Genomic DNA, 24,825 nt, shown 5'->3' on the forward strand with positions numbered 1-24,825 from the left:
GTTGTACTATTAACATGGATATGGTAATCTTTGGCTCTAATTTTTTGTATAGATTATGGTCTTACAATAAAAGAAAAATTGTAGTTCCTCTATCACTTCTTCACAATACATATGGATGCAGTTCATTGTTGTCCTTTCAAATGTCCAGCAGCTGTGAAAAAGTAGATAAGAAAATTATAGAAGCATAAACTTGACTAAGAAATACATCTACAAAGGCAGACAAGCTGCACAAGAATTGAAAGTGATTGTTAGTCATATGATGCAAAAGAGCATATTATTGGAGTAGCTAACCCACTAATAGTGAGCCAGGTAAAAGGTGATGGTGCCTGTTCTTAAATTACCAATGTAGCTGGGGAATACATAGGAAAAAAGGAAGTATATACATTAAAAAGCAGTCATGGAAATCATCAATGCATGCAGAACTTGACCTGGGACATGGTAGTGGGTTAAGCTTTAACTTTGAACTGTGCCTTCCCAACCACATGCATTCATCACGCCTTGCCAGTCTTTGACAACGAGTAAACATAGAGCAAACAACAGTACAGTAAAGGGGACTGATGGATTACATTTATATTTGGTGAAAAAAAGGTGTTATATGATCAAACAATTTTTTCTAACTAGAGGGGCTTGTTCATTCCTTTTAAAATTGTACTGAATACCCACTTTTTCAGCAAATCAGTTTTTATTCCAAAAATATATGACACCAATATAATTACTGACAGTTTAGGTACCTACAAATGTAAACATTAAATGAAATGAGGATGCTGATAAAGCAGCCAAAGCTGCAATCTTTATGGCTTAATCAAATACTGTATACCCTTGTTCCTGTCAGTCATTTGTTGCTGTCTAAATCCCTTCATCTTAGCACATGGAAAGTACTGTGAAATAATGAATGTGATAATAATAATAAAAACAAATTAAACTACTGGACTGTGGTGTTCTTCATTAAAAATGAACAACACTGAAGTAATATCCTGTCTGAATGGTTCACGCTGAATGTAGAACAACACTTGGAATCATACATATCTTTATTGATTTCCCAACTTTCAACCAACATATACTGAGCATCCTTAAAAGTGTTATCAGAGTCTTCATCATTATCAATTTATCCACATAAAAGTTTTCAAAATTGAATTTATTATTTGGATGCTTGCCCGCTGTTGAAGATAGCTATATCTTTGCTCAAACTGGCAGGCAAGCCAGCTTTCAAAAAAGATGATTGCCTGGCTTACCCAGATGGCTGTCTAGTTCACTTGTTCTCTACCAGGTATGTTTTGACTGTTTTAGCTCTTTTTCATGACAGCCCAGTAAGTGGTGGGGAGGCTGGGCAGGGTCTATTAACCCTTAAACGCCGACTGGACGTATTGTACGTCGACTAAAATTGTCTGTCGGGTGCCGAGTGGACGTACGGTACGTCGACTACAAAAAGTTTTTTAAATATTCGCGGAAAAATAGTTATAGGCATAGTTTGCAAAAGATTTTAAATCACGCGCCTTGACGGATGCTGGGAGTTCACGGATCATGCTGTTGTTTTGTTTACAAGCGTTACCCAGCCGCGCATGCGCGAATTTCTTTCTTCTCGCACTACAGAGCATCAGCGACGCATCTCTGAAATTCTTTCGTCACTTTGTCATAATTTTTGCACCGTTTTCTATTAGCTGTTACATAAAGTTTTATATATGAAAATATGTGTAATTTCATGTAGAATACAACAAAAAACAATGCATGGTTGTAGCTTTCATAACTTTTGAAATATTTTCATATAAATCATAATAAGTGCCAAAATTTCAACCTTCAGTCAACTTTGACTCGACCGAAATGGTCGAAAAATGCAATTGCAAGCTAAAACTCTTATATTCTAGTGATACTTGATCATTTACCTTCATTTTGCAACAAATTGGAAGTCTCTAGCACAATATTTCAATTTATGGTGAATTTTTGAAAAAAAATTTTTCCTTACGTCTGCGCGGTAACTCGGCCGAAAATCTCAGAAATTCTTTCGTCACTTTGTCGTAATTTTTGCACCGTTTTATATTAGCCGTTACATAAAGTTTTATAAACGAAAATGTGCGCAATTTCATGTAAAATACAACAAAAAACAACCCATGGTTGTAGCTTTTATCAGTTTTGAAATATTTTCATATAAATCACAATAAGTGCCAAAATTTCAACCTTCGGTCAACTTTGACTCAACCGAAATGGTCGAAAAACGCAATTGTAAGCTAAAACTCTTACATTCTAGTAATATTCAATCATTTACCTTCATTTTGCAACAAACTGGAAGTCTCTAGCACAATATTTCGATTTATGGTGAATTTTTGAAAAAAACTTTTTCCTTACGTCCGCGCGCGGTAACTCGGCCGAAAATCCCAGAAATTCTTTCATCACTTTGTCGTAATGTTTGCACCGTTTTATATTATCCATTACTTAAAGTTTTATATATGAAAATAAGCGCAATTTCATGTAGAATACAACAAAAAATAACTCATGGTTGTAGCTTTTATCAGTTATGAAATATTTTCATATAAATCACGATAAATAGGAAAAATTCGACCTTTGGTCAACTTTAACTCAACCGAAATGGTCGAAAACTGCAATTGTAAGCTAAAACACTTACAGTCTAGTAATATTCAATCAATTACCTTCATTTTGCAACAAACAGGAAGTCTCTAGCACAATATTTCGATTTATGGTGAATTTTAGAAAAAACTTGTTTTTACGTCCGCACATTACGAATTCATGCATCATTTTGTGATAATATTTTCTCTGTGTTGCTTTGATCGTTTTACAATTTGTTATATACCAAAATCATCGCAATTTAGTGTACAATACAACGAAAAAAAAATAACTCATTAGCTTTAACCGTTTTGCTCACAGCACGATTTGTATACAATTATATAGGAATTTTTTTTTGTGCTGTCATATATTCCAATATTTATATATGATAATGATATTTTTTTAAATTTCTGATGGTTGCACTCTAAACTTCAGGCAATGACAAAAAAAGGAGCCAAAAATGAACTCTTAATCTTAAAAACTAAGCGTGCTGTGATTTTTTGAAAAAAAAAATTTTTCCGCTTCATCACTAACTCCCGAACACCGCCGGCATACGACAGACACTTTTGCAAATAGAGGCTGGGCGTTTAAGGGTTAAGTATCCCAATAATAAATTTGATTATGAAAATTACATTACTTGGGATGAATTTTACTTAATGTTAAAGATAGCTGATTCCAACATTGAGAATGGGATGGTGGGCAGTGCAGCTAGACAATATCCGCTCAGCCAAATATGCTAAAGGTTTCTTGTATGAAACCCAACATTCTCACCTGATGATTAGTAGAGGGAGACTCCTCTCGCTACAAGGGGAACTGCCCTACGCAGTGGGAGGAGGTACTCTAGAAGAGGTCGCCTGATCGCTCCCCGCCCCTGGTCTTCGCCCGACGAGCAGGCGAAGAGGGTGAAGGAGAGAGATCTACTAAAGGGAAGAAGGAAGAACCTACGGGAAGAGAAAAAGGACAGAGGGGAGGCCACCAAGGGCGCCGTGGAAGCAGAACTTACCGACGACAGCTGCAACCTCCCACCTGTCCCGTAGTTCTCCAAGCGCAGGCAGCGAGCAACACGCAGCATAAGTAGGAAGGAAGCAGTGATGCCCCTTATACACGGAGGGCAGAAGCCCAAGAAGGGAACGGACTCTTACGTCCCGATCAATGTAGGAGAGCGAAGATATTATGTCCCAAACTATATCTCCGAATGTACAGGGGCGCCTTCAGTATTTATGTAAAGGGCTGCTGGAAGAGAAGCATTACCAGTCGGTTACGCTTCTCCAAATATACCCTTGGCCGTCAAACACAAGACAGCGCAGGGAACGATGGCTTATGCAAGGTTATCACAAATCGTGGGTTTGTATTAATAAATATCAAACCCACGTATGTATAAACAAAAATACTGAAAGATCCCACCGGGATAATAAGAGCTTAACAACAGTCAGGCAGAGAGAACCAAAAACACGTCAGCAATGCATGACAGCTGAAAGCAAACTGAAATGTTTACATCCAGGCAGGCGGATATTCCCGCCTACTTGGCGGTAGTTACTGCCTAACCACCTTGCTCATGAGTTTAACAGCCATTTCCAGCCTAAGCCTGAAAGTAATTCCTAAAGTAAAGGAACGACAGTTTGTATATCGTGTCGGAACAACTCTGTTTTGATAATTCTGCGTTATCATCTTACATATCCTTAGACCTTTTGGACAACTAATCTCATACTTGAAGGTGGCAATAATCTGTTTTGGAGACACCAATACTTCCCTGATCTCTTCAACAAAGGTGCTGTCTCATGAACTAGGTCAAATGAATACCCTGTCTACAATGTTCACTAGGCAGTACAGTTGTGGAAAAGGAGGTGATAACTGATAGGCAAAACCGAAACAGCAACAATGCATTCGCCCTACTGAGAACGGATATTAGTACATCACCTAAATCTAGTGATATTTAAGACAATATACAAGTCATCAAAGCACAATACAGTCATTGTCAACTATAATAACAGTGATAAAGGATAACTTACAAACTGAGCCAGTATCTTCTCCATATGCTGAAGTTCTACTATCTCAGACTCTTCTTGCTTTGCCTGGTGAGCAGCTCTCGTAGCACCTTCTCTTACAATTAGCTGCATTACCTACAGCAAGAAATATTAAGGTTAAATCAAATTAATTTGTCTTAAACTAGTATAAAAATAAATTTTTGTTAACTACTGTAATTCCAAAAACATAAAAAACAGTAAATGACATCAGAGAAAAAAAATCCTACTGGTATCTGCATCATTAACTAGTAACTCATACCAAGTGACATATCTGCAGAACAAGAAATCAGACAGCTCCCCATAAGATCTGTTTCAAATGTAAGAATCACAAATCTCAGACTTTTTCTCAAACAGAAATGACAGTTATAACATAGCTTTTACAGAGTGAGTTTCATTCATGACTTTTATATAGTGAGTTTAATTCTGCTCTAGCTGTCATTTCTTGTATTACTGGGCTTGGTCTAGATGACATCCCTTGTGAAATGTTTAGGCATACTGTATTTCAGATAACACTAAATATTTCATTACCAGTAAAATCCACGTATTATGGCATGACAGCAGATACCCAGCCATTTGGGAAGCTGCTGGTGTTTTACCTTTTCTTAAACCTGAAAGACTTTACTAGTTAGGTATTGCCCAATTGCACTGATGGAAAAATAACAGTTTTTAAAGTAAATTGTATTTTTCCTAACTATACAAACCCAAGGTCCTTTACATTAGGGATTACTTTCAGGCGTAGGCTGGAAACGGCCGTTGAACTTCAAACAAGGTGGTTAGGCAGTTAACTACTGTCCGGGAGGCGGGAGTACTGCCTGCCCGGATGTAAACATTCCAATTTGCCTTTCAGCCCAGGTATCAGATTGAGGGGTGGCATGAGGTGGGCATAAAGTGTAAAGGACCTCGGGTTTGTATAGTTAGGAAAAATACAATTTACTTTAAAAATTGTTATTTTGTTCGACACAATATACAAACCCTATGTCCTTTACATTAGGAGACTCACTGATTGGAGGAGGAATCTGATAAAGTTTCTCTGAACTGACTGGAGTTCACCACCTTGTCTTCCCTTCCTGGTCGTGAGAGTGAGGAAGGGAAAAACTGCCTCTGACAAAAGATCGGGTTGTAAGAAACGCAAGATCAGTTGTCAGACTTCTGGGTCTCTTTGCATGAAAGAGGAGACGTCAGTTCATGCAAAGTAGGCTAGGAGGAATTTGACGTCGGATGACAATAAGGCAAATACAAGCATTGGGTTTGTCTTATAGTCATGGTCTCCTTCCTCCCCTTGCAAGAGGAAGGAGTGCTTACCTGCCTCGATCGCCAGATCCAGCTTGTAACGGCACGTCCGCTCCCTGCCCGTGGGAAGAGAGCCAGGATGGGGAGAAAGAAGAGAGGCCAGTCACTCCACATTCGATCTCCCAATCACAACCGTACAACTTAGGTGAGGTGCAACCTGTCCTGTTAGAGGAGCTGGATAAGCTACACAACTTGTTGAGCAGCCACCACAGGACCCAAGGAAAAAGTGTCCAAGGACTTGTGTGCAACATCCTGGAGGTAGAAGGAGATGAAGGTAGTCTGCTGGGACCACACGCCCGCCTTCAGCACCTGTGACACCGACATATTCTTCCATAATGCGAGAGACGGACCAATGCTGCGGACCTCGCGAGCTCTCGGACGAAGCGTACCAGCGTCGTCTTCTCCTGCAGCAGAGTACGCTCTCCTTATCATCTCACGAGGCCAAAAAGAGATGGTGGTCTTGGACACTTCTTTCTTGGTCGAGCCAGTGCTAACGAAGAGTCGTCGACACTCAGGCCGGAGGCGCCAAGTTCTCTTCAGATACCGCCACAGCACTCTAACAGGACACAGTAGCATCTCGTCTGGTTCATTACCTACGAAATCGAGCGTAACTGATCCCCATCCCCTCGAGTGTTTCACATCAAAGGAAAGTCCGTGAAGTTCGCCAACTCTCTTCGCCGATGCCAGGGCTAGCAAGAAGACGGTCTTGAGGGTCAGATCCCTGTCTGACGACTCTCGTAAAGGCTCGTACGATGTACGAGTCAAGCTCCTTAGGACGAGAGTCACGTCCCACGCAGGGAGCCTGAGATCCCTGGGTGGGCAAGACCGTTCGAAGCTTCTCATGAGTAGAGAAATCTCGAAGGAGGAGGAGATGTCTACTCCTTTCAGCCGTAAGACTAGGCCGAGTGCGGCGCGGTAGCCTTTCACAGCTGAAATGGAGAGAAGCTTCTCTCGGCAAAGGAAGACGAGGAAGTCCGCGACCTGCTGAACAGTAGCTCCGACCGGAGAGATACCCCTTCGACGACACCAACCACAGAAGACGGACCACTTTCCCTGGTATACCGCTGCGGAGGATCTTCTGAGGTATCCTGCCATCTCTGCTGCTGCGCGGCGCGAAAAGCCTCTCGCTCGCAAGAGATGGTGGATAACCTCCAGCCGTGAAGACACAGGGAATGCACTGCCAGGTGGAACCGCTCTGTGTGAGGCTGACGCAGGAGGTTGGGCCAGGGGGGAATCTCTCTCGGTGCCTTGGAGAGGAGAGCTAGCAGGTCCGGGGACCAAACGGCCTGGGGCCATTTGGGTGCCACCAGAGTCATTCTGAGATTCGGGGTGATCATCACTCGGCTGATCACTCGGCGAATCAGACAGAATGGGGGAAAGGCGTATGCATCGAGATTGTCCCACGGGTGTTGGAACGCATCCTCCGCAGCGGCCCATGGGTCCGGCACGACAGAACAGAAGACCTGGAGCTTTCTGTTGTGCCGGGTGGCGAACAGATCGATGGCTGGACGCCCCCACAGGTCGAACAGCCTTTCCGCTACTTCCTGATGGAGGGACCATTCAGTCCCTACCACCTGGCTCTGGCGGCTGAGCTTGTCTGCCACGACATTCCTCTTGCCTGGAATGTACCTGGTCGACAGCTCTACCGAGTGAGCCACGGCCCACTCGTGCACCTGCATCGTCAACTGATGAAGCTGGTGGGACACCAGTCCCTTCTGCTTGTTGACGTATGCCACTACCGTGGTGTTGTCGCTCATCAGTACCACGGAGTGTCCCATCACTCGATCCTGGAACTCTTGGAGGGCCAGGAAGGCCGCTTTGAGTTCCAGGATGTTGATGTGAAGGTGCTCATCGTCTCGGTGCCACACTCCAGAAGTCAGCAACTCCTCCAGGTGTGCACCCCATCCCTCGGTCGATGCATCCGAAAACAGAAGCATGTCCGGAGGGGGAGTATGCAGGGATACTCCTATCAAGAGGTTCCTGTCGTCTAACCACCAGCGAAGGTCCTTCCTCACCTCCTCGGAAAGAGGGATGAGGAAGGACTGGGGGTCTTGGGACTGGGACCAATACTCCTTTAGTCTCCACTGAAGAGACCGCAGGTGAAGACGCCCGTGAGGTACTAGCTTCTCCAAAGACGACAGGTGACCGATGACGACTTGCCATTGCCAAGCTGGCTGCTCCTGCCGTGACAGGAACAGCTGTGCTGCCTGCCTGAACTTGCTGATACGAGAGTCCGAGGGAAAGACTTTCGCTGCCACCGTATCTATCAGCATGCCCAGGTACTTTACCCTCAGCTTGGGGGTGAGATCTGACTTCTCCAGATTTACCACGATCCCTAGATCCCGGCAAAACTCGAGGAGCCGATCCCTGTCCTGTAGCAACTGCGAGCGAGAGCTCGCCAGGACTAGCCAGTCGTCGAGATACCTCAGAAGACGTATCCCGTGCGAGTGGGCCCAAGCTGACACGAGGGAGAATACTCTCGTGAACACCTGGGGAGCGGTCGAGAGCCCGAAACAAAGTGCCCTGAATTGGAAGACTGACTGGAGACTGGTTATAGAGGGATGGATAAATTTGTTTTTATTTAGCATTTCCCAACGTTTTGTGAGAGAGAGAGAGAGAGAGAGAGAGAGAGAGAGAGAGAGAGTGTAATTGTCGTTAGTGAGTGCTTCGGTTGTTGGAAGAGGGATGAGGTCGTTAGTTTGTTTACGGCGCTGTCTGTCTGTGGAATATATGTGAGGATTTTTCTGTTTTGGAGGCAGTTTTGAGTCAGAGCTAGTGCCGGTCAGTCGTTTTTTTTGGTCTTAAACAGTTTGTTTGTGTGCTGATTCAGAGTTGTTGTTTTTCCTTGTTAGTGTGCTGTTCTTGTTGCTGTATTTTCGTGAGTCGTGTGTTTTTCTGTTTTGGTTTGGTTTGTGTGGTTTTGTGTGCTGTGTTGGCGACCGTGGACGCCTTACTCCATCTTCCAGCAACCGAGGACCAGGGTGAGTGTTGTGTACTGTTTTTTTGTGGTTTTGAATTCCGCCACATGGTCCGACACGACTTCTACAGCACCCTTGCTCAGTATGGCTTGCACTTCTTGCTGTAGCGCGGTGTCCTTCGGCGATCCTGGAACATAAGTCTGGAGATGGACTGGAGAGTAGGTGAGGGTAGGCAGAGACTCGAAGGGTAGTAAATATCCCTCCCGAAGGACATCCACTATCCAGGTCTCAGCTCCATGTCGCTGCCAAGTTGCCCAATGGCTCGACAGGCACCCCCCACCTTCGGCAGCTTTTGGGGAGGAACGCCGCCCCTAGCGTTTCCCCTTCTTCTTCTTACCCTTGCCCCCTTTACCGACTTGGAAAGTGGGCTGAAAAGGGCGGGAGGGACAACCCCTTCTCGAGGAAGAAGAAGGGGGTGTTTCCTCGGGACCCTTTCGAAGACTGGGACTTCTTAGGGGCTGAGGAAGTGCCAGCCTGGCCCGAAGACCTGGCCGCAGTGGAATGCGAAGACCCGGAGGTCTTGGCCACTGCCTGGTGGACAAGCCGGTCGCTGTCATCGGCATGGCGCTTGTCCACTGCGGCGTCCACCAGCTCTCTGGGGAAGAGAGAGGAGGAACCCAGCAACAGTCCATTCCGCAGGGCGATAGCTGACTCGGGACCTACAGACCTGGCGAAGCGAGAGAGAACGGCATCCCTTCGCTTTAGCACAAGGTTCGCCCACAGGTTTGCAGTCTGGTGGGTGAGGTAGGAGATAGCCCTACCCCCAGACTGGCACAGTCTCCCAAAGGTGGGGTCCTCCCCAGGTACAATAGCGCCTGAGGAAGCAGCTACCTTCGATACTGTGAAGGACCACAGATCGAGCCAGGAGACTGCTTGGAAGGCCGCCATGGCGGTGGCTTCCAGGGTTGCAGCTTCTTGCTGAGAGAGGGAGATACTCTCTGCAGTCAACTGCTGCAACGACAGACCTGGATCCAAACAAGTCAGGTCCAGGTCAACCTGCTTAGTCAGTAACGCCCCTTTCACTGGAGTGTAGAAGCGTTTCTCTCGAGGCAGAGGAGGAGGAAGCTTGTCCGAGCGGCTCGAACAAAGCGAACTGTCTTGCCCAGACACAAGACCGTTCACCTGGTCGAGTACCCCCTCGGCAAGCGTGGACCACGGCAGCCCCACCGAAGCCTTGGGTTCCTTCTTGGGTCCCCAGAAGGATTTGAGGCGCGACGGACAATCCACAGACGAGGCTGTGGTCCCTTCCCCAAGGTCATTGTGTTGACGAATCAGCGCGATAACCTCCGCAAAAGTCCTCTGTATTTCGGGGGTGTCCGCATCCTGGGGCAGAGGACCCTCAAGTCCCTCCAGAGTGCGGTCCTCCCGAACTACTCTCCCTGCAGGAGGGAGAACCTCGGCAGACCCCCGTGGACCTTCCTGAACCACGCGGGCGTAGGACCTGGTCGAGCCGAGAACCCAGCCAGGTTCGTACCCCCACGCAGTAGAACTCTGAGGAGAACACTCCCTGGAGTTCCTCCTCTCTGACTCGCGCCCCCTGGAAGAAACCAAAGGGGCGGAGGGGACAGGCAAGGAAGATCGGGCGCTCCCACTGGCTTTACTGGCAGAACCAGCAGAGGCAGTGGGCCGAAAGCGGTCACCAACCCGCGGTGATGACGAGCCCCCGGGTTAAGGAGACTGCTTTAGCCCAAGCAAAGCAATCTCCCGAGGAGAGCGGAGCAGCTCGCGAGAGCCGAGCCGCGCACTCGTCTCCCCCGAGCCAGGCTGGCCGCGTGGACGTGGCCGGGGACTGGGAGGAGTCGAGCACGCGGCTGGCTGGCGCGAGCTTGCGCTGTCCTCTGGGCGCGCCCCAGTCTTCTTTGAGGCCGTAGCCTCTCGGGAAGACTGAGCAGGGGACCTCTTCTCCACCTCTCCTTGCGTTTGGCCCTGCAGGGCTGAAGCACTATCCCGGGAACCTGACTTGGCACCTGAAGGAGTGCCAGCAGGAAGAGTCAGAGCACCTGCATGCCCCAGCTCTTTCTCTCGCCCCATGCCCTGGTCTGTACGGCGAGAAGTTTCTCCCGTATCAGACTGGGGTACCCGGGTCTCCTTGGGGACCCGGTACTCGAGCAACTTCGCAAGCGAAGTGTCGGCGCTTGACTCGCTGGCCTTCGCCGCAGGAATTTTCTTAGGCGCAGCAGGGGGAGTGCAGGCCTTGGTCTGCACACCCTTGGCTCCCGGTGCCACTGACCCGGAGGCCAGGGCAGCGGTTCCCTGATCTGAGGATCGGGAAGAGCCGACGAGAGATCCCACTGCCTTCCCTGTGGAAGGAGGCAGACCCTTAGGAGCTTCGGTGCGAGGCTTCTTAGGGGGGGAAGAGGCAGACTTCTTCTTCGGCTGCGAAGCCTTGGAAGGAGAAACGGAAGAGGCAGCAGACAAAGACGACGATGATGACGAAGACGAAGATGAAAACGACGACACCTTCCTAGACCTCTTCTTCTTCTTCTTCACCATCTGCTTCAGGAACGCTGTCAAGTCCCCAAGCCAGGAGAGCGAGGCCGAAGACTCAGGAACAGCAGGAGGGGCTGCAGCAGAAGGCACATCCCGGGCAGAGACTGCGGAGCTCGAGCCAGCATTTGCCTGGGTGGAGACAGCCTTGCGTCGGCCAGGAACAAAAGTGGGCGGGGCCGGGAATGCAGGCGCCGCCCCTCCCGCGTGGATATTCATGTCAGGCCGTGCCAGGGTCGATGGGATGGGGACTGGAACAGACGAAGGACCAGGCTGGAACGTCAGGCGAGGAACAGTGGTCATGGACAAGCCAGGGTCAGCAACGGGGGCAGCGAGAGTCACATACGGGTATGATGACGTCACCATGTAGGCAGGGCCAGCACGCGTGAACGGAGCCAGGAAGCCAGGCGGCAGCGGAACAGCGTGTTGCAACGCAGGTGACGCCAAAACCTGGGTGTCGAGATGTGATGCTACTGACACCGGGAGCTGTGCAAACCTAGACATGGTGACGGTCGTAGTAGTGGCTGTCGTTGCCGAGTGAGTAGTAACTGGAGCGGGGGGCAGTGGAGCCAATCCCTCCAGTGACGTGCCAGGTAGACCCAGGTGTAGCCAGGTTGAGCTTGGGATCGAAGCCTGGCTATCCAGCCCGAGACCTGAAGCGAGAGTTGGGTTAGTACAGGAAGCCTCTACCCACTCCGGAGGAAAAAACTCCCCTCCGGAACGGGAAGAGACCTCAGAAAGGATGTCCCGGTCCAACTCTCCCCCACGCCCTTCCACAAACGATGAAATGAAAGAGGAAGGGGAGGGGGAGCCCTCACCCAAGGGAGAGGGAGCAAGCAGGGGAAGTTCACCGGGAGGGAGAAACGAGCCCGACACATTCGCCACCACTGGAGTCGTCGGGGGTGTGTTTCCCTCGGACGACTCCTGGGTAGGCTTACGACGGTAACGTCTCCTCCCCTCGAACTTCCTCCATTGCTCGGGGGACCAAGAGCAACACTCACTACAAGGGTCGTCGCGTGAACATACACGTCCCCTGCAAGATGTACAGAGGGCGTGTGGGTCCACGTCGACTCTAGACTGAAAAGAGTTACACTTTTTACCCCCTACCCCAGGACATATGCGCTGAGGATAGGAAGGTTTGGATGATTTCTCCATAACAAAGAAAAAGAGTAAGTTTCCCACCAATGATGCAGAAAAAGAAAGCTGTCAGGCAGAGAGCGGCGAAGAACAACATCCATGCTCTACAACGGCCGAAAGAAAATTGGAATGTTTACATCCGGGCAGGCGGTACTCCCGCCTCCCGGACAGTAGTTAACTGCCTAACCACCTTGTTTGAAGTTCAACGGCCGTTTCCAGCCTACGCCTGAAAGTAATCCCTAATGTAAAGGACCGAGGGTTTGTATATTGTGTCGTAACAATTGTGAATACCAGACTGGTTTGGAATCTAATGTAATAAAATTTTTTAACCAGGTGTGGAATTCAAAAATTGCATTTCATCATAGACAATCTAATGCAGTAATGCAGCTTAAAACCTTTGTGTGTGAAGCATTTGCCTCCAAGCAGCATCATGTAACTGTCCTCCTTGACATAGAGAAGGCTTATGATGCTGCCTGGAGATATAGAATTCTGAATACATGGCACAATTGTTGTTTGCGAGAAGTGCCTCTAATCAAAGCTTTTTTCATTTAGAGATGAAAAAAAGACTCCTCATCCCCTCTACAAGGGAAGAGAACATTCACAGGAATTCTGAAGGATAACCCTAGGAACACTTCATATGAACCCCCTCTTCTTCACAAGTCTATAAACCAAGAAGGATGGAGAGAGCACGATGACACTGAGGCAATCTTAAATGGAAGAAGGAAGTATAAGACTCTTTCAACGATGTTTCCTCAGCATAAAAATTCAAGCCTTCCTACAGAGACAGATTAGCATTCGGTATAAAAAACCATATCAAGTTAAAATGTGACAAACCTGTAGACTTTATACAAGGCTTGTAAAAAAGAAAAATGTTGAATAGTAAAATAAACAAAAACCTAATTATAATATTTCTGAAAAATGCATACTGCATTCTATGAAAACACTCAAATGATTGCAAATCCTGTCAATGTTTTACTGTTTCTTCTTCTTTACAGTAATACGGTACATAATTGATACCTGGTAAGTAACAACCTACAAAATGACATAGTGGGAAGGGATGTATAGATTATGGATGGGGCTTTTTTTTTTTTTAGAGAATGCTCACCAAAGCTGAATAGCATCCAAAGCTAGTGGCCCTATATGCCAGAAAATGAAGTTTTCATAATAAAACTAATATTGTAATACTTACCTGAACACCTGAATTACCCCTGGTTACCTACCAGCCCGAACTATATCCCCAACTCATTACCCACTAAGTGGGTAATTAACTGTCATCGTTACCAACGCTTACAGGAAAATCTTGTCAAATGAGTTACCTAGCGTACCGTTGGCAACGCTGCTGCAAGTCCCGGCTGTGTATGGCCGAGATCCCCAATTGCGTTATTCATTAATCAGATTGAAGTGGGGAGGAGGGTGGGAATCATTCAGGTGTTCAGGAAAACTATTACAATATTAGTTTTATTATGAAAACTTCATATTGCAATACACTCCTGAACACCTGAATTAGCCCGATTAACAAAATTTAGTGGAGGTGGGTTCAATTAAGTCAGACCGACCTACCAACAAGTAAAGCAGGTAACTCATTATTGTCTACTATGCGTATAAAAGCAAACCTCACCTGGTTGTCTACTCGGCAGGTGGGGATGCCTGAAAGAGAGTACCCTTAACGTCAGTCTCGAGTCACGGTACTGTCTGGGTCGAGCTACTTCCCATGTGGTATTCAAAGAAAACCTCCCACGGAAGAAGGGAAACTAACTCCCATGTGGCTAATCAAAGCCTCGCATGTAGCGGAGCCTGGCGAACCTCCCATGCGGCTATTGGTAGCCTCTCATGTATGGAGGGGAACGACAGGCCTCCCATGTGGCTATTGTAGCCTCTCATGTACAAGGATAAGTTGAGTGTGCAGTCGGAGACTTCGAATCATTGCCGTCCATTGCCGTCGATGCTGTGCCGAATGGGTGAATAAATCGAGCTGAGACCCACCTGGATATACCTAACCTCATTTAATTGTAAAATCTTGTGTTCCGTAAATGAATTCCGATTCACTGACAGTTCTACTCACCTATCTTATGCTGTCTAACCTTGCCCCTACTCTCCCCACCCACACCCTTAGTTTACCCTTTACTAAAGAATTGAATCGGCCGCCACAAAAGGACCCAGCGAGTAACCCTTTTCCGACGAAAATTGAATGTCCTTAAGGTAGAAAGAAGTGAAAACTGATAGTGTTTTCCAAGTTGCTGCTTCTAATATTGCCGACACCGAGAAATTCTTGAGAAATGCCGACGATGTCGCCACCCCTCTAATACTATGAGCTCTTGGGCGCTCAGAGGAGTTCGATGGTTCCGAAAGAGTTGAAGAATTTGCTGACACTTGTTGTATCACCTCTCTTAAGAAAAAACTAATAGCATTCTTCAAGATCGAGCGCGAAGGACATCTGGGAGAAACGAATAGTGTTCTTGGGCGAGGCAACATCTTTTCTGTGCGTAATAAATAAGCCTTAAGCGCCCTGACTGGACATAATAGCATTTCTGAAGTGTCACCTCCTACGAAATCTTCTAAAGACGTTACTCTAAATGCTCTGGGTAAAGGATTCGATTCCGATTCCGATTTAGCTACGAATTCCGGCAAATATGACAGAAAAATATCTTTCCCTGAGAAAGATACAGTTCTTGAAACAGCCCGAATCTCTCCTACTCTTCTAGCTGTGGCCAGTGCAACTAGAAATAATACCTTCTTCGTTAACTGTCTTAACGACAGTGCTTCTAATGGCTCGTATTCTGACGATCTAAGGAGACTTAATACCGCCGCTAAATCCCACAATGGTGCCTGAAGAGGAAGAACTGGACGTTCTATCTTAAAAGACCTTAAGAGATCGTGAAGTATTCTGCGGGTCGCCAATTCCGGAAGATGGAAACGGAATGTACTACTAAGCATTGATCTGTAACCGGCGATCGTAGCGTACGATAATTTCTTTTCTTTCCTAAGAAAAAGTAGAAAGTCTGCTACTTTCGCTACCGTTGGAAGTGAAATACGATGACCTTGGTTCTGGCACCAACTGCGGTAAACCGCCCACTTGGCCTGATATAGTTTTCTGGTTGATCTTCTCAGACAGAAAGACAGTTGGCGAGCCACTGCCTTAGAGAGTCCGGCATGACGTGCTGTTCGCTGGACAGTCTCCACGCAGCTAGCTTCAGCACGCGGAGGTTCCGGTGGAAGTGATGGAAGTGCGGCTGTCTGAGAAGATCTTTCCTCTCTGGAAGGAAAACCGGAACATCTGTCAGTAAATCGAGAAGGTCCGGGAACCAAGGTCTTTGAGGCCAGAAAGGGCAAATCAACGTCATTTCGGTGTTGTTCGAGTTCCTGAGTTTCATCAACACTTGTTGAATCATTCCGAATGGAGGGAATGCATATGTTTGCATGTCGTTCCAAGAGTGCACATCTTCTACTGGGGAGAAGTATACTGGGAAGCGAAAGTTTAGTCTTGTAGCGAACAGGTCTATGGTTGCTGACCATTAATTCAATGGAAGTTGAACTTCCTCCTGCACTAGCTTCCATTCCCCCCCTAGAACCTCTTGTGATCGGCTTAGGGCGTCCGCCAAAACGTTAAGTTTTTCCGACACGAACTGAGGAATGAGAGTAGTCCTGTGGCACTTGCACCAGCGGAGAATTCTCTGGGCGACTTGATTCAAAATTTGCGGTTTTGTCCCCCCCCTCCTTCTTGAGGTATGACACTGCAGTTACACTGTTGCAAAAGAGCGCTACCGCCCTGTTGCTTATCTGATCTGCGAAGCAACCTAGAGCCTCTTCTACTGCTCTTAGTTCCCTGTGGTTGATGGACTCCCTCCGATCCAGATTCGTCCAAAGGCCCCTGGCCTGACATTCCTCCAGGGTTGCTCCCCAACCCTGATCCGAGGCATTTGTGTACAGATGGAAATCTGGAATGGGGGAGTCCAATCTTACGCCGATGGTCAGATGATATTCTTCTGACCACCACCGAAGATCCTTCAGGCAAGAATCGTCCCAGACTATGAATGAGTTCTCTTCCCGAAAGTCCCAGCGATTCCTGAGACATGCCTGAAGAGAACGCATCCGGAGACGACACCCTGGAATTGGGAGTGAGAGGGAGGCCATCCTGCCCAGCAAGCTCTTCTATAGGCTCACAGGTTGAGCTCTGTTCGATCTGAATGTTTCTAGTTGGCTCAGAATTGCCAAAACTCGTTCCTCTGTCGGGAAAGCCCTCAAAAGACGCGTCTGAATCGTTATTCCTAAATACGTTTTTGTCTGAGCTGGAATCAAAGAACTCTTTTCCAAGTTGATGCGTATTCCCAACTTTTGACACAAGTTTAGTAAGAAGTCCCTCGCCTGCAAAACTTCCTCTACTGACGAAGCCTGAACTAACCAATCGTCGAGGTAGCGCCTCATCCTGAAACCCTGACGATGCATTATCTCTGAAATAGGAGACACCACCCCCGTAAAGACTTGAGGTGCTGTGGTCAGACCGAAGCAGAGGACTCTGAACTGAAATGTTCCAGTTGGACCCGAGAATCGAAGGAACTTCCGAGATTCCGGATGGACCGGACCCTGGAGATAAGCGTCCTTGAGGTCCACTGAAATCATCCAGTCGTCTCTCCGGACCGACCGCAGCACCGACTGAGAAGTTTCCATACGGAACTTCGGGGAGATGATGAACCGGTTGAGACTCGAGAGATCTATGATGGGTCTCCAAGATCCTCCCGACTTTGGAGCCACAAAAATCCGACTGTAAAAGCCTGGGGAAGAAGGAGCGGGTTCTAATGCTCCCTTCTCCAAGAGGGCTCGGACTTCTGCTGCTAAAGCTATTCCCCTGATGGAGGAAGGGGAATAGCTGGGAAGATGAACCGGTGAGCTGGATAGCGGAGGAAGAGAACGAAAATGGACTCTGTACCCCTTTCTTAACACCTCCACTACCCAACTCTCCGCATCACACTCCTTCCAGATTTCCCAGAATGGAGCTAGGCAACCTCCTACCGGTGCAGACGAGGGAAATGTCTCCTATTTCCGAAAACCCATCTTAAGGACAGAAGGTTTCGGATCTGAAGCAGAAGCTGAAGACTTTGATGAGAAGCGGACTTTCTTAGGGGACCTAGTTGGTGATTTGGAATGCGTCCGCTTAGCTGGTGATGTCATCCTGGAACCTCTCGGTGATCTGGCGGTCTGTGCTGCCACCCGAATCATTGCTTGCTGTGACTCGACAGCTGAAGAAGAGGAAACGAAATTTACCATCGATGCTACATCTTCCTCCCTGAAAAGACTGTTGCTGAGCGCCAATGGTGCTCTCAACAGAGTCCTCTTGTGAATGTCCGGATAATGCGGAGGTAGATGGTTCAGAAAGAAGTCCCTCCTTTTCTTACCAAAGAAAGTTGTGCATCCGGCCGAAATGTTTGCCTGATAGGCCAGTCCCATTGACACCGAAGTGATGAGGTTGTCGAACAACGCCGGGTCCGAGGGAGAATAACCGTCCTGTTTAAGGAACCCCATTAAACCAGATAACATCCACATCGAATGGGATAGTGCCTCTGACTGAGTACGAAAAGTGTCTTCCAAAATACCCGCCTCTCTCGCCATGACAGAAACCAAACGATTCGAAGAAGGGACCCTAGACAGAAGAGCTTCCACTGATTCATTAAGAGGGACCCTAACACCCACAGAAGGGTTACCCGCAACCTTGTAAAAACCCTTACGAGAAAGAAGCAAGGTGGAATCCTGCCTACCCGACCCAATTAACGCCGCTAACCTACCGTCCGCCTCCCTCAGTGCCTGCTCGACACGGCCAAACCAAACTAACTAGATTCTTTGGTGCATGCGCCACCACTGGTTTTGTCGCAAACAGCAACTCAAACATCGCCTGATTCGGTTGAAAAGGTTCTTCCGGAGCCTTGGACTGTGGATAAAGCGCATGAATGAAGTCCACCATCCGCTTGTACTTGTTCTCGTTCGCTGAAGGAGAACAGGCTTCCGGTACTGGATCCTCTTCCTCGCAAGAGAAATCCTTATCGGAAAGATCCGACTGAGTCGAGACAGGAACAGAGACAGGCTGACCCCTAGAAAACGCTGGATCAGTTAACATGGAACACGAAATACCTGAGTGGGCAAGACGAACACCTGAAGAATCAGTCGCAATCATGTTGTGGGCAGCCGAGAAGGGTTGCGCAAAACCTGCACTCTCCAACAACGGTGGAGCTACGCTTGAGCCAGACACACCTGGGTGAACCACGCCCACCTCCGAAAACGGAGAAGCCGCAACACTCGCAAACCCCGAACTAGGCTGAATAACAGTAGCATGCAGATGAGGAACCGCAGCAGCAGACACTCCGCTATTTGCGGAAGAAGAACAAGGGGGGAAAAACCCCTGCTGACCCGCAACCGAACCCGAACCTACAAAAACCGTCCTAACCAGAGGAACAGATAAACCTGTTGGAAAGGTAGAGAAGGAGGGTACAGAAGGAGGGAAGAGAGAAGAAGCCACCCTCGGGGTAACCACCGGAGTCCCTGCCGATGACGTCATACAAGTGGAGAACGTACCAGTCGCGACGGAGCTCACAGGAGTTTTGTATGGGAAACTGCGGGGTACCGAACCTGAAGCGATTGTGGATGATAGGTTACCAGTAAACCTAGCTACCGGGGTGATTGTTGAGACTACCGGAGGCGAAACATTGAACACGGGAACAGTCGCACTGCCAGATGCCGCAGCAACTAGCTCCGGAGGATGAGAAATCATATGATTTGTGGAGATTGTCCCGAAGGCAAGTCCGTTAATGGTAGAGAGCTCGGAGGGGCGAGAGAAGAAACCGAAAGTCTCCCCGAAGAATGACCCGAAACGGAAGGTTGAGAAAAAGCCATAGAAGATTTTGAAACCATAGTGGAAGAGATGTCTGTAGATAAAGAAGAGGCCATAGATTTTAAGGAAAGAAAATAGACTGATTCTGTTCCCCCCTGATAATCTTTTAAAGCATCATTTGTGAATTCCGGGAGATTTTTCAAAACATGCTAAAAAATGTTGGAAAAACCAATATTAAAACAATTTCTAACCAAAGATCTGTAGCCTTTAGAAAGTCCCAACAGATCAGCATTATACTCTGCAATGTTCAGCAATTGATCTACCGAATTAGACCCTGAAAGGGACAAAGGTTTATCCCCAGGGGGAAACAGAAACTTCGAAGAAGAGGAAGGGATACTTTCCAACCTATCCTAACCAGAAGAGCTAGGAACCAAAATTGAATCATCCTCTACCGATTTTGCAACCTTTTGTTGCAGAGAGCCTACTGCGGGAAAATGAACCGCTGTTGGATCCAACAAGGGAGCCGCAACCTTAATGACACCTGACTCCGACTGCACCTTCAACCTATCTTCCTGATTCTCTACTACCGTCCTATCCCTAACTGTCTGAGTCAATCCTAAATTTGATTTTACCTTAGGACTTACGTTATCAGGGGGAAAGGGGAAATCTGCTGCTGACACTGCCTGCTCCGCGCCGGGGGGGCCGGAAGATCCTACCTTTGAGGTTTGCAGTTCTCCATGACCCCCGGCACCCGTTACGGCTGGTTCTGGAACAGGCAGGGGAGCTGAAAAAGAGCGATTAGGTTCTGTGTCCCTATTACCTTTTTCCTGATCTTTTATTTCTGTTAGTTTTGACATGAAACTTGAAAACAAACTAAACATGCTGGCTGACAATTTGTCTTCTAATTTCCTAAATAATTCCGACTCTAAAGTCTCTTTGTCAAAACCCTGAGTCTCTACCGCTGAATCCTTACATTTACTTAGAAGCTAATGATTTCCTATACTTGAGATAATCTTCCATCTGTGCTATCGACCATGACCTACATTCGTCAAATCGCAATGTGACGTTACAATGTACCTTCCTGCAATTTATGCACAACGAATGTCTGTCATTTTTAAGGGTACTCATCCTTTTCTTGCAGGTGGTGCATGAACGATGGGCGGCAGTTTCTCCAGCAGTAGCGATCTCCGTCGTCACGGTAGAAGCAGATGTGGAAGCCGAGGTGTTGTCCAAGGGTGGTGTCTTATCCATTTTATCCATATCAAAATCCAAAGCCAGGCCAAGTCAAAACGGGAGAGAAGGTCCAAAAATCCAGAGAAAAGAACAATCCAGGAGAGAAGGGGGCGATCAAAACCAGTCCAAGTCGTTATCCAGTCCAAAAACGAAAATATGGGGGTCGGGCTTAGAACCAAAAATTCGCCTGATGTAGGACAAGTCCTAGCAGCACGGCGAACAAAAAGCAATTGGGGATCTCAGCCATACACAGCCGGGACTTGCAGCAGCGTTGCCAACGGTAAGCTAGGTAACTCATTTGACAAGATTTTCCTGTAAGCGTTGGTAACGCTGACAATTAATTACCCACTTAGTGGGTAATGAGTTGGGGATATAGTTCGGGCTGGTAGGTAACCAGGGCTAATTCAGGTGTTCAGGGAGTGTATTGCAATATATGGTATACAGTATACTGTAAGTACTGTACAGTACATGATATTGCCTTACCTAAGTCTATCTCTGTACTTTAATGGTAAATGGTCTGGCTGAATAATACAACCATACTGATTGTATCCTCCTCCGAAGGGAGACATGCTCCTCCATTGGGATATATCAATTGTTTTCTTACCCACTTTCCATCAATTGGATGCTTTCCTCTCAAGTTCATAGTGGTTACTTAGCAACAATCCCCTCTTCATTAATTTATGAAGATATTCAATGCATAAGTTGTTTACCCCACTGGGCTTTATAACAGCAAAATAAGAGTCTTATTACGGACACCTGAACCATTAATTCAGATAAAAATAAAACGTATAAGAGGAAAATCATATTACCTCTGCCATCAACTTAACAGTGCCTGGACTGATCCTTGTTTTCTTGTCCTCAAGATGGCCCTTCATGAAACTTTCAACAAGTTTCTGAAATACAGATAAACATACAAAATTAATGCACTATAAACCAGCAATAATAAACAATTTTCAGTAAAAAGAGTTCTGTGACAAGCTAGCAGCAAACCACAAAGATAATAGGAACAGGTCAACTTGACGATAATCTGCTAGGTAACAGGTATTGTCAACTAAGGAAACAAGTATGGGTGGTATTTAGTACCTAATAAGCAGGCTTGTTAAAATAAGCATTAGTATTCATTATCAAGTACAGTACAGACAATTGTTAATCGTTTTATCAAAGAAAAGTACAACAAATTTCTTCACATTGGAATTTTAATTATAAGGACAGAATCTGAAGTGATGAAACATACTGGAAATATGACTAAAGGAAAGCATTAGCACATTAGCAGTCTTGCCAGTAAACAACGATGAGACAATATATATGGGAATAACTGAGGAACATTGTCTACACAAGATGACGATTCTTGCATCTCCTAGGTTAAAACACTTATTCAACTTAAGCACATGATACTGTATTTGTTTTACGAAACCTGTAAAACAATTGAAAGAATAATGAGAGTATCATTATTCTTTAGAATACAGACACTAATACAAAACCATAATTGTAATCTCAAACCATGTCCTGGCTAGACAAACTGACAGACAGCCTCTTTGAACACAAAGTAAAAAACCTATAACTAAGAAGAATATAACACTGCAGTAAAAGATAAATTTTTTTGTGAAAACAAGATTTATTTTTTAATACAAACCCACCAGCTTACATGACCCTATCTGTGCAGTCAGCATGACAAAATGCAAACCATATAATGAAGAGGAGGAAGAAGATGACAACTCCTCTGTCAGATGCATGCCACAAAATTATAACAGAGGAGCCAGGAGGGAGGACCCTCTATATATTGATGGGTTTCCATTAAAAACATAAATTTTGTTTTCACAGGGATTATTTTGATTTGTTTAAATACAAATCCTACTACTGTAGTTTCCGTGAGTCTGAACTACTATTTTGAAGTGTATAAATCTTGTGGATACAAATTTGCAACTGTGGAAATGGAGAAGTGAACTGCTAAGTGAATGTTATTCAGAAACAGAAGTTCTTGACACCAACTGGAGGTCCTGCAGTTCCTAGCTAGTGAGGCCATGAAGCATAATTTCAAAAAGCTCCTGCTTTCATGTTCCTCTGAAAGGATAAGGATGTTGAAAAAGCTGGAATCTCATAAACCCAAACATCAACCTCATATGGCAGGGCTTGGGAGTGTCTGTATGTATCCCAAGTCATCTTTCTGATGCTAATATCTAGCAAAACTTGTTTTCTAATATATTTTGTCTTCTTCAGGTATAGTCTTCCAACCATGACCAAGCAATGAGCAAGAACTGCTCTCTTCCTAATTGTACTGGCAAGAAAGGAATAACAAAAACTTGATACTGGAGTTTTCATGTTGTGCTCTTAAGTCTCCTTAATATGCTTCGTACAAAAGTCATACTAAAACCTACCTCACATTTACTGTTTCCAAGATATTTCATGTCTTGCTTATAATTTAACATTCATTCCAAAGGGGCTAGCACTGAACACAGCATCTCATAAAGTGGTTGTAGAATTAAAGTAAAAATTTACTGCAAAACATTGTATATTTATTATAATTATATTGAAAACTGTCCCAAAGCTGAGCAACCTTTCAATCAAAATAGAATGATAAGTTAATTCCAAATATTTACCAATAACTATGCTAAGTGGTAAAATCTGACTTTAAACCATTGTTTCATTTTGGATTTCAAAGTGTCATTTCCTTCGCTGATGACCTACCAGCCACATCTAACCTAACCTAACCTAGGGTACCATTCCAAAAATTTACCTTAATCTGAATGAGACCTATCATGGGATTACCTAAGGTCCTTGTTTTTTAATTGTTTTGTGTTTTCCTTCACCTAAAAACCCTCCTTTCTCATGCTGGTCCCCTAAATTGTAGGACACAAGGGTGAGTTCCACAATCTCTAAAAGTACTCATTTGTTAACGTAACAAATGTCAGTAATGTTTGAAGCACATATTAAAACTTGGGAAAATATCTTCGTCAAAAATCAATGGGATTAATGGTTTAAAGTAAAATAATACCTTACTAGGCCTAGCTTTTGTGTTTTAACATTAATTCCAGTGGGCTGGTACTAAATGGGGCGCTCACGGAGTGGGTGTGGTATTAAAGTGAGAATTACTGCCTACCGTTGGGCTAAATAGGTTAATGGATTTTTTCTTTAAACCATTATCACATTTTAGACTTTAAAATACGCCTAAGCCTATCATTTTCCTATGTTTTAATGTGAGCTCTGAATGCCTCTGGTGTTCGTTTCATTCGTTGTAAAGTTTCATTTAATACCAGTACCACTTCCATAAGCGATACGCTCTGTACAAGTCTCACTGGAATGAATGGTAAAACGGTGAATATCTTCGTAACAGTATATCTGCCACAGACTTGCGCACGAGTTTCGTATTAATTAATTTAAGGAGACTTAAGATGACAGCATGAAAACTCCATCACATATAATAATTTTAATCAATCTAACACCGTATATAGGCTATTTACCAATATTTGGTTAGCCTACAGGTACGATCTTCATTTTCTCAGCCTCAGGTCCCTTTCTTTCCTTTCAGTTTAGGCTAATTCTGTACCATAAAAAGCATGGCAAAGCTTTGTTAATGGTTCTGTCAAATCAATCTAATGTAATGATACTACTGTTACTGTTTAAATGTTAATTATAAAATGCATTCACCGAACCTGTTTGAAGGAACCCTCCATGGTCGTCAGATTCTAGTAGTAGTAGTAGTAGACAGGCTTTATATTTGAAACGGCTCCCTTGCTTATTCCATTCCTACTTTGCTTGTTAGTTAGTTATAAATGATTTGTTTAACCAGACCTCTGAACTCTTTTAGGGTTCTTCTCGGGCTGGGACTCCTTTGCTTGTGTTTGTTTATGTTTATCATCTCTGCAGTAACATTTATTTTTTATGAATTCCTTCCTGTTTTCAGTTTCATCTTTCGATAGGTCTGCAAATAGAATAGAGGGTTCTTTCTCTTCTGCGGTCATTTGCCACTGAGATTCAGCTGTTTAGTGGAGGTTGATTGAGGATTTGTGAAAATTCTGGTGCAGAGCTAAGCCACGGGAACTACTTTCAGTTATTCAACGCTTAAAACAATGAAAAGGGAGTCAGAGTGGTGGACCGTGACCTGTGCGGTAAGAGTTATAACGAGATGCAACTTTCAGATTGGTAACCAATAAAAATACAGGTAGCTACGGAAACATTCGCAAAAAAAATAATACCATATTTATATTTTTCATAGAGCGTATTTAATGATTGATGAATATTGGAAAATTCAAGGTATAACAGTGTAAAGATTGGAAGGGGTTGCTATAAGTGAAGTGTGGTCTTG

At 45.5% G+C, this 24,825-nt stretch overlaps 2 protein-coding genes across 2 annotated transcripts in view; one reads left to right on the forward strand and one right to left on the reverse strand.

The window, feature by feature from the left end:
- Positions 1-83, forward strand: part of LOC136836900 (isobutyryl-CoA dehydrogenase, mitochondrial-like) — a 26,863-nt gene extending 26,780 nt beyond the window's left edge. The window contains exon 9 of the mRNA XM_067101343.1: positions 1-83. This exon is cut by the window's left edge and continues 3,138 nt beyond it. The gene's annotated coding sequence lies outside the window, so the exon portion shown is untranslated.
- LOC136836901 (centromere protein X-like) overlaps positions 1-24,361 on the reverse strand; it is a 24,764-nt gene extending 403 nt beyond the window's left edge. Inside the window, exons 1-4 of the mRNA XM_067101344.1 lie at positions 24,173-24,361; positions 21,332-21,415; positions 4,566-4,676; positions 1-151 (exon numbers count right to left, since the gene is read on the reverse strand). The exon at positions 1-151 is cut by the window's left edge and continues 403 nt beyond it. Of these exons, the coding sequence (XP_066957445.1) occupies positions 137-151; positions 4,566-4,676; positions 21,332-21,415; positions 24,173-24,193 (231 nt within the window). The 5' untranslated portion in view covers positions 24,194-24,361 and the 3' untranslated portion in view covers positions 1-136. The remainder of the gene's footprint in view (positions 152-4,565; positions 4,677-21,331; positions 21,416-24,172) is intronic.
- Positions 24,362-24,825: the final 464 nt, after the last annotated feature.

This window comes from Macrobrachium rosenbergii, chromosome 57 (assembly GCF_040412425.1).
Source record: "Macrobrachium rosenbergii isolate ZJJX-2024 chromosome 57, ASM4041242v1, whole genome shotgun sequence".
Lineage (NCBI taxonomy): Eukaryota > Metazoa > Arthropoda > Malacostraca > Decapoda > Palaemonidae > Macrobrachium > Macrobrachium rosenbergii.